The 10,014-nt window shown below is 50.2% G+C and overlaps 1 protein-coding gene and 1 pseudogene across 2 annotated transcripts in view; both read right to left on the bottom strand.

Annotated features, from left to right (window-relative positions):
• Positions 1-6: 6 nt before the first annotated feature.
• LOC100961256 lies at positions 7-1,179 on the bottom strand (annotated as a pseudogene). The gene has a single exon (XR_154511.3). The product of XR_154511.3 is annotated as a voltage-dependent anion-selective channel protein 3 pseudogene (transcript).
• Positions 1,180-4,820: 3,641 nt separating this feature from the next.
• P3H1 (prolyl 3-hydroxylase 1) overlaps positions 4,821-10,014 on the bottom strand; it is a 19,141-nt gene continuing 13,947 nt past the window's right edge. Inside the window, exons 9-15 of the mRNA XM_003798958.3 lie at positions 9,377-9,504; positions 9,132-9,227; positions 8,523-8,673; positions 6,530-6,647; positions 6,071-6,146; positions 5,638-5,778; positions 4,821-5,256 (exon numbers count right to left, since the gene is read on the bottom strand). Of these exons, the coding sequence (XP_003799006.1) occupies positions 5,101-5,256; positions 5,638-5,778; positions 6,071-6,146; positions 6,530-6,647; positions 8,523-8,673; positions 9,132-9,227; positions 9,377-9,504 (866 nt within the window). The 3' untranslated portion in view covers positions 4,821-5,100. The remainder of the gene's footprint in view (positions 5,257-5,637; positions 5,779-6,070; positions 6,147-6,529; positions 6,648-8,522; positions 8,674-9,131; positions 9,228-9,376; positions 9,505-10,014) is intronic.

Below are 10,014 nucleotides of genomic sequence, written 5' to 3'. Positions count from 1 at the left end.
CATGCAGAGCGTGATGTACAAACTGGAGGGTTGGGTCATTTTCTTTAACGTGACACTACACTGTCGCTGAAGAACACATTTAAATTAACACTGCAGAACTGAACTGAAATGTGGCACAAACAGGACAACTGCCAGGCATGCCTTCAAGCACCTCCCCTGGGATGGACCTGCAATCTCTAGACTTCAGTGTGGGGAGGATTACAATTCTTTGGAAGAATAAAAAGTTCATTCACACTTTTGAAATTTCACAGAAGAATTTTAAGGCCAAAACATAGTGGGTTCATTTCTCTTCACTTTCAAGGACAAATCTGATGTTCTTTCTACTCAAACCACATTAAGCTTCCAGTTCAAATCCCAACCCAACCTTGTGACCTCCTGCATTGAAGTTCTTTCCATCAATTAAAGCTGATAAGGTCAGTTTGACTCCTGGTCGAAGGGTCTGAATATAACCCAGTCCAATCAAGCTGGCATTATTTACTTTAGCAGATAGAGAAGTTCTACAATCCAGCTTGTATTTAGCAGCGATGCCGAAACGGGTATTATTACTGCCAGCCGTCCAAGCAAGGTTTATTGACGTTTCAATCTTCTCATTAACCTTCTGGTAGATAGAACCTCCAAATTCAGTGCCATCGTTCACATGAGTGTGCAGCTGGAAGTCTGCGGCCTTGTAACCCAGGGCAAAATTATTCTGTGACAGTTTGGATTTGGCTGTGTCAACTCATCTGATAGCCAGCAAGCCAACCTTCAAAGGCCAACACAGCCCAGCCATAGATGGTTGGTCCAGAAAAATCTATGTCAACATTACTGCCAAGACTGAAACAATCCCGTTTATAGGAAGCCTTTAATTTCCCACTCTTCTTTCCTGTGTTCGGTACAAATATGGTATCAAGAGTCAATTTCAACCCTTCAGCCAACTTATTCTCCAAAGAGATTTCTGTCCCCAGAGTATTGTCTGTGTTCCACTTCTGGGTGAAGGTTAGTCCATAGTTACAGATCTTGTACTTGGTCTCTAGGTTGCCTGACGCTTTCCCTGTATCAGTGTAAGCATGACCAGAAGTGGAAAATTCCACTCCACTACAAGACTTGGTTTTCAGATCTATTTTGACCATGCCAAACCTTTATTGAAGACATCCTTGGCAGCCTTTCCTAGGTCACAGTAAGTCGGTGTGTTACACATATCTCCAACCAGAGGGCCTGTCTCGGCTCCGTCAGGGCAACGCTGAAGGTCTTCCGGAGGGATCACTTCTGAGGTTTATCTTACAAGGGTACAAGTGAATCTTTCTAAGAGCAGAATGTCAACGTTTAAAATAATAAGTAAGAAAATGGCACGAAGGCTATGTTAACCAGTTTGATGGAAGTGTTTTGGAATGTGTGAAAACCCCACAGTGCACCCCAGAAGTGCATTAATGTACATAGTTACCATTCAATAAAAAAAAAAAAAAGAAAAGAAAAGAAAAAGAAAAAGCTGGTGATAGGTGGCGCCTGTGGCTCAAGGGGTAGGGTGCTAGCCCCATATGCTGGAGGTGGTGGGTTCAAACTCAGCCCCAGCCAACTGCAAACAAACAAACAAACAAACAACCCCCTCCCCCCCAGTAACTGGCTCGGCACCTGTGGCTCAAGTGGCTAAGGCGCCAGCCACATACTAAGGTGGTGGGTTCGAATCCAGCCCGGGCCCGCCAAACAACGACAGCTGCAACCAACAAATAGCCAGGCATTGTGGTGGGCGCCTGTGGTCCCAGCTACTTGGGAGGCTGAGGCAAGAGACTCACTTGAGCCCAGGAGTTGGAGGTTGCTGTGAGCTGTGATGCTACAGCACTCTACCCAGGGGGACAGCTTGAGGCTCTGTCTCAAAAAAAAAAAAAAAGAAAGAAAGAAAGAAAGAAAGAAAAGCTGGTGATAGTTTCTCGTTTAAAGAAAAGTTGGTGATATCATGCAAGTTCCTTAGCTTCTCTGGGCTTGGTTCCTGGACTGAAAAATAGAGATAATATGACTTTGCCTGTCTGGTCCATGAGACAGTTTACAGGATCAAACCATAGGAGGGAGATTCTACTTAAACACATAAAATGCCTGAAGATCTGTGGCCAGTGAAGGCTCTTTTCTCAAAAGGCTCCCCCTGGATAGGTCTACCCTAGAGTTTCTCATCCTGGGCATGGCAGACTGCCAGGCTGGGGACACACTACCACTTCCTCCCCTGCAGTGCCAGGCCAAGAGCTGGCTTTGGCAGGGATGTGTTGATCCCAGACTGATTTCTGTGAGTATTAAATATTTTTGTCTCACTCTCATTGAAAAATCAGAGGAATTTCCACCGCCCTGTCCCACTGCCAGTTAGGAGGGTCTGATACAGACAATTGCAGTCCAGCACATTTTCTGCCGACACCAGCTGACGCTTTGGAGGGTCAGGGAAGTCGTATTGGTCTTCTTAACCCCTATCACAGAGTCTAAGTTTCCTACAGAAGCACAAGCTTCTGAGTCACCTTCTCTCAGGGCTGTGGCAAGCTGTGGCCATGCCCAGCTATTCTGCCTGCCTAGGGAGGGCTAAGCATCCTGGTCTGGAATCTCAGAATACTTTGCATATTTTCATCCACTGAACTTAGGACATCCTTTGCCTCCTTCACAAGGACTGTTGGCACCTTCAGGCCACACTAGCAGCCTCATGTCCATGTCCCACTGTCTCACCTCGGGCCAAGATGACTGTGGTACACGTGACAATTCCATGGTCCCTTTTCCTCTGCCCACAACACCGAGCACAGCAGCAGTACTTGTCTCTTGGAACCCTGCTAAGAGCCCTACCAAGAGCCCTGCCAACTGCCTGGGCTACCAGAGACCAGCATTTTCCAACTTTGGATCTTCCCCATTTTGAAAGTTGTCGCTCATCCCTTGTGTTCTCCTGTGGGCTCTCTCCCTTCATCTCAAGCAAAAGTCTTCGTACTGCTGGCATGCCCTTGCACCCTGTGCCAAGCACAGTCGTGTCTCAGCCGGGACCCTGCCATCGGCCCCTGCTTCCAGGAGGACCTACCCCTCCCTAATGACATATACTTACTTTGGTCCTGCTGCCACTGGAAACATCTGGCCTATGATGAGCTCAACTGAGAGTCTGTTGTCTGTGTACAGTTAGCATATGCTGAAATCATAAAGGTCATCTGCCTTGATAGAAACTTCAGGAAAACCAGAATCTGGCTTAGTTTTCTGTAGCGTTGAGTATCTACCACTGCTGAGTATCATGGCAGAGGCTCTGTGAACATCCCTCTTTCATACTCCCGGCTGGCTTGGGAGGTAAGGACTGTAATCCTAACTCCCTGGTGAGGAGGTTCTGGGGTCTGCTACTTACTGAAGGCCACACAACTCCAAGCGATGAAGTGGGGGTCATCCCACTATATGTCAAGCTTACTATGCGGGTAGAGTTCATACTTTTTTCCACTACTGCCGTCCTCTCTCTCTGTATAGCAAGCAAGTCATCCAAATATGACAGAGGATAAACAATGATAAAGGAACAGTGGCTCACTCAATAAGATCACTCCCATTAGCATGCAGACATGCAGTGCTACTACCCAGTTCACAAAGTCATCTTTTTTCCTTTTTTGAGACAGAGTTTTGTTGTATTGCCCGGACTAGAGTACCGTGGGATCATTAGCTTACTGCAACCTCACAGTCCTGGTGTCAAGTGATTCTTTTGCCTCAGCTTCCCAAGTAGCTGGGACTACAGGTACCCACCAGAACACCTGGCTAGTTTTTCTATTTTTAGTAGAAACAGGTTTCACTTTTGCTCAGGCTGATCTTGTACTCCTGAGCTCAAGCCACCTTTCTGCCTCAGCCTCCCAGAATGCTAGGATTACCGGTGTTAGCTAACGTGCCTGACCATTCACGGTGGCTTTTAACATGCGAGGCAGATACTGTCACTCTGATACTTGAAACCCTCAGAGCTCTTGTCCTGCCAGGTAAAGCCCACATACTCATAACAATGGCCAATGAAGTCGAGACCCCTGCCCATCTGCCACGCTCCTCACCCACTCTGTGCTGTCACACTGGCTGCCTGACTATTTCTCCCAACTCAGGGCCTGACTTACTTTTGCTACCTTGAAGGATTATGTACACATACACACACATATGTGTTTATTATTATACATGCACACATTTATGTGTTTATCTGTCTCTCCTACAGAACATAAGCTCTATAAGTGTGGGGACTCGTTTTGTTTACTACCCTATTCCCGGCACTGGGCACTTGGCTGGTGCTCAGATTGATTAATGAATACTCAGAGTGTAGGTTCCTACACTCACTGCCCTGCAGCGTCTCAAGCACAGTACAGGCGCTGGCCTTGGAATCAGGCATGAGGCCAGAGGAGTTGAGTCTCCAGTTCCACTCTGTGTCCTATAGGTGTGCTATCTGGTACCTGGAGGACTGAGGTACAGGACTCTAGGCCAGACGGCAGAGCAGAAAGCATGTGGCCGACATGGGGGCAATGTGCCAGAGCACTGCTGACTGCTGCTCCCTGCCAGAAGAGGATTAGCAATAATCCCAACCATTCATCCAGAGCTTTACAGTTTACAAAGTGCTGTCACATCTGATATTGCATCTGGACTACACTACTGCCCCAGAAGGTGGACAGAGGAGGACCATGATCCTCATCATACAGATGACAATGCAAGGTCCCTGAGGTCAAGTGTCCGGCCTGAGGCTGAACAGTGAGTGGTGGCGCTGGGTACTGAGCCAGGTCTTCTTGCCCACACCTGCTGCTGTGTCCTGCCTAGGGTGATTTCTGTCAAATGGGACCTCTAGGGCCAGAATGGGTGTATTTCTGCTCTCCAAACAAACCACCAGGTAAAAAAACACAAATTATTTATTCTTTGGTTGTCTACATAGTTACTTAAATACTGTATTGCTGTCACGTGGCTACTTGTGTAGGACCCAGTGGTGACTCTAGGCCTGCATCCTGAGCTCTCAGCCCAGTCCACCCCAAGAGCAGCAGCACCATGCAGAGGGCCGTGAGCAGGACCTCTGGCTGGGCAGCAGAGGCAGCCCCAATGCTCCATGGCTCAGAGGGCTTGGCAGTCCCCTTCCCCTTGGGTCTTAGCACCAATCCACCTGGAACCTGGGTGCTGTCATAGCTCGTCCTTGGACCTTGACATACTGTTTGCAAGAGACTCTTCTGCAGGCTTTGGGGGGTCCTGCTGGGTGTCCAGGGGCTGCTCCTGGGGGATGTCCACCTCTTCTGGGCTGAAGAGCATCTTTACCAGGTCATCTGCCTGCACCCTGTCCTGCAAGGACAAATGCCTGCCTGTTTAGAGAGGCCTCTGGCCCAACTCACCATCTCTCAGTGGCTACCTCCCTTAATGGCTCTGGGCTCATCTTCTTCCCAGCAGGTCCTGGAGGAGGACTGCTGAGGTGGGCCCCTGGAGGGAACCTGGAGCTCAGCATCACTCCCCATCTTGGCCACCCCACTTGGAGCCCTAAGTTCAGGTTAGGAAGAAAGCCCAGGGAAGATGAGGCAAGGTGGCCACCATGACACTGCAGCAGGGCTGGAGTCTCATGCCTAGTGCCCCTTTCACATCTAAGTCACTGGCAATGGGATTTGGGGAAAGAGGAGACAAAATAAGTGCCCTCCAGGAGCAGGTGGCAGCAGCACAAGCTGGCCTCACCCGCTCGCTGTGTCGAGGGTCCAGAGTGAACCATAGGGCGATGGCACAGCGCTGCCCCCTGGTGACAGCCTTCACTCCGTGCGGGTTGTCAGTGCCGGATGAGAATCCCACGGCTCTTCCACACTGGGGCTGCACCTCTGCCTAAGGGGGACAGAAAGGGGAAACACAGAGGACAAGGGCTGTCACTCATCCTCAGAAGAAATGTGGCCCCACTGGTGCCAGGACTGAAGACAGCTCTATAGCTGGGCTTCCAAAGGGAGGGGCGGGCATGGGGGAGAAGGTGCTGCTCACAGGAAGCCCAGTTGGTTCCTCTGTCCACTGTAGTTTGGGGACATCAGCTGCAGAACACAGGACTTGTTTCTCCCAGGATGATAGGGAGACAAAAGCCCTTTTTATAAATAAAAGGATGACCTTTTATCTCCCAGGTGCTCACCGTCACAGTCTTGGCATCCAGTTCAGTGAAATAAAAGTTTCCTCCATCGAAGTCCCCATTCAGGTAGAGAATGGCACTGGGAAAGGCAAAGATAGCTCCACATGGCTCTTCTCCCTCCACTCCCCGAGGCCTACACCTCTACGAGCTCTCATGTACCAGCTGGAGGATGGCCTTTTGTTTTCTGAAGCTGCAAAAATAGCCCCCAACCTTTCCACTCTCTACCCTCCCCTCAGAGAATCCAATATTGCCTTCTTGGGGTACTTCTGAACCACAGTATACCCATTACACCGTGCCATGAGGGGTCCCTCTCTGCCTCTCTTATCCAGGGGGCTGAGGATAAAGGACTGGACTCTGGGAACAACCAGGGTGTGTGTGGGGGGTTGGGAGTGTGGAGTGCAGAGTCCTGGGGGCCTTGCAGAGGGGTGGCGGCTTCCTCACAGTGACAGCCCTTGCATTCACCTGTAGTCCCGGAAGGTGTAGGCAGGCGGCTCCTTGATGCAGACGAGGGTCTCGGCATTTAGGATGCAGTTGTCTACATGGACTGGGTGGCTGCTGTCCTTCCTCTCAGCCTGGGCCTCTGGGCCAAGGTCACACATGTTAGCACAGGGGAGGTATATAAGTCTCTCCATGTGGCAGGAGAGGTATCTAAGTCTATGCAAATAAGCACTGGGGGTATCTCCGGTTAAGTCATAAGCCCAGGGGTCAAGACAAGTCTGCAGCTTTCTGGGATGTTCACGGCAGGGGCGAGCAGGTGCAGCAAGCAGGACTGTGGGGCTCCTCCGACGGGCAGATTCCGGATAGAATAGCATGACCTTAGTTGTGGCTGAACTTTACAAAATAGGAAGGCCCAGGAAAGTGAAAATGAGGAGCCAGGAAGTGGCCAGGACACAGGGCAGAGTGAGTCAACCCTCTGTGAGGATTGTAGGATATGAGGGAGGCAGGAAGTGGAGCAGAAGAGAACCAGCCAACATAGGAAGGTGTGAGCTCCGGGGGGGCTGTGGGTGGGGATGAGTGGAGAAATCTTGCAGGGACCAGACAGGGCTACTGTACCAGGCATTCGGGGAGCTGAACATGCCTCCTGCTGTACCCTGTGTGGGCCAGCAGTACTGCTAATTCATGGTAGGTACCTCTCTGTCCATCCCCACTTGCCCGGCCAGTCATCAGGTCCTGTCTATCCACCTCCTATATCTTACCCTATACCAGAGGTTTCTCTGTCTCTCCTCCCGCTGCCACTTCCCAAGTTTAGGCTTTTGTTTTCCTTCCCCTAGGTCACCAGCTACTATTTCTGGTTTGAAATCTCTCCATACACAGCAGCAAAACTCTGCAGGGGGACTTTCCCCTCCTGCCCCAGCTGCCGAGGAGACAGGTGATCAGCTGCCCTGAATGCCCCTGTGCAGGCTGCTACTCAAAAGCAAGGGCCGCACTCCATCCTCCACTGCATAACTCCTCCCTGGGCCCCTGCTCCTCACAGAGGCTGTGACACACACAGGTGTGTGTCTGATAGTCCTGTGGTGTGCCCAGGTTTTGAGAGAACCCCAGACATCCTGAGGGAGAGTAAAGCCTTCTCATCCTCACCATATGTCAATGGCACCCTAGTGTCAGGGGCTTTCTGAAGGCTACAGCAGGACAGAGCCAACTGTGGGCCACGTGGGCACAGGCAGCACTGGCTGCATCTCACCCTCCTCAGGAAAGCAAAGGGAACTATGTAAAAGGGAACAGGAATAACCTTGAATCTCCTCTGCCTTGTGATCTAAGTTGTTCTCTCATGAATTTGTTATTTGACAATTGGTAGCAGAGAACGTGCCACATAGCTCTGATGGGTTTAGTCCTGAATGGAGTTTTCTATGATTTGGCAACTTTTTTTCTTTTGAGACAGAGTCTTACTCTGTCACCATGGGCAGACTGCCATGGTGTCAGAGCTCACAGCAACCTCAAACTCTTGGGCTCAAGAGATCCTCTTAACTCAGCCTCCTAAGTAGCTGGGACTACAGGTACCCACCATAACACCTGGCTAGTTTTTCTATTTTTAGTAGGGAGATGGAGTCTAGCTCTTCTTCAGGTTGGTCTCGAACTCAGGTGATCCACTCACCTTGGCTCCCCAGAGTGCTAAGATTATAGGTGTGAGCCACCATGCCTGGCCTGGTAACTTTCTTAGTTTCCCCTACTCCCAGCCTGCTCAACACTCTCCCTCCACTCCCTCACATGCACTGTTCTCGCTGGTATCAGCACCTTCTCACTGCCCTGTGTGTTCCACAACTGTCTCATCTTCTGGGAAGTCTTCTTGACCCCCAGGTAGGCTGACTGTGACTTCTTCCATGCTACTATCAATCACACTGGGCTGCTACCTATTTGTTTCCACTGGTCTCCCAATGGGGCGGACGGGGCTACATCCTGTTCTCCACATCCTCAGTGTCCAGCACAGCTCGGGGACAGCAGGGCTGAGGGGACCTACCTTCGATTGCAGTGCGGCACACCAGGTGGGAGTAGGAGAAGTAGAGGGGGCTGTCCAGGCGGAAATAGGACTCCATGACTCGCCGCACTTTCTCGGTCACGTTGTAGTATAGGTGGGCGCTCTGCAGGGGGACTTTCCCCTCCTGCCCCAGCTGCCAAGGAGACAGGTGATCAGCTGCCCTGAATGCCCCTGTGCAGGCTGCTAGAGATACTGAGGCACCAGGCTGCCACTAAAGCTGCAGCCTCTCTGCTTCCCACAGTCGACACCCCTACCCTATTGCTCTCTCCCCTTCACACTTCTCTTCACGAATAACATGTGCATCCTGCTCAGAATCACAAGCCCATGGAACTGGCTGTTTTTCAGAGAGCATTCTCATAGCCTTGGATATCAGTCTTGCCTGGCTCAGCTCATTTTTATTACACTTGGTCCAACAGCCAGGATTCCAAAGTGAACCTCACTCACCATAACTCATCCTTGCTCCCTGGCAACTGTAATGTCAGTGGGCAGACACTATTCCTTTCTTGCTGCCATTCCCAACTCTTCCCCAAAGCCTGAGCTCACCTTCCCCAACCCCTATTCACACTCTAGAATGCCCAGTGTGGACTCTACCTTGAGGGCTTTGAAGACAGTGACACCATAGAACTTTTCATTGGGTGTATGTGGGGAGGTGTGACCCCGGTAGCCATCTCCTGAAGTTGCTGCTGCCTGCAAGGTCCAAAAATCAAGGTGACATTGGCCAGGAGATGTAAGGACTTGAGAAGAGGAAACCACAGGGCAGGCAAATGCTCACCACCTAAGGTTGGTGGTGGGGGCTGGACCCTTAGCGAGCAGGTATGTCACTGGGCTTCCCTTACGTTGGTTAGTCTCTGCAGTTCCTGACACTCCTCATCAGAGATTATGCCATCCATCACCACCCGCTGTGAACCATTCAGGAGTTTAGAGTTCATGGTGACGCTGATACCTTCATACAGCAAGGGGCCACCTGCAAGGCAACCACAAGACTCCAGCTAAATGCAGTAGCAGCTCAGTTCAAAGACTCTTGAACTGGAATATTGTCTTCTTATAATGGAGAGAAATTCCAATTGTTTCCTATTCACCAGAGAAATCTCCTGCTCTGCCACTTGGTTGGTGCAGAGATGGCACCTGGAGCTGAAAGATGAGACCCAAGCCCCCAAACAATGGCTGGCTCTCAGGCCTTCACAATTGGTTGAGAAAACATCATAAATCCATTCCTAAAACATGAGCTCCAGATCAGAAGAACTGGGTTTGACCCCTGGATCCTCCATTAGCTGTATGACTTTGACGAGTTCCTGAACCTCCTTGAAGTTAATTTCATTAATTAAAACATTCTCAGCTGTGTATAGTTCAGTGTATACTTCACGTTTGATGCCAGTTTGATGGTAAGAACACGTAAGGCAAGTTAAAAGCTTAGCACAATATTTGGCACACAGTAAACACTCAAAATTTTTCTTTTCTTTTTTTTTTTTTGAGA

Source organism: Otolemur garnettii, unplaced genomic scaffold (genome assembly GCF_000181295.1).
Source record: "Otolemur garnettii isolate 467f Iridium unplaced genomic scaffold, OtoGar3 scaffold00144, whole genome shotgun sequence".
In the NCBI taxonomy this organism is placed as follows: Eukaryota; Metazoa; Chordata; class Mammalia; order Primates; family Galagidae; genus Otolemur; species Otolemur garnettii.
The sequence above is the reverse complement of the archived record's forward strand: the minus strand, read 5'-3'. Positions and strand labels throughout refer to the sequence as shown.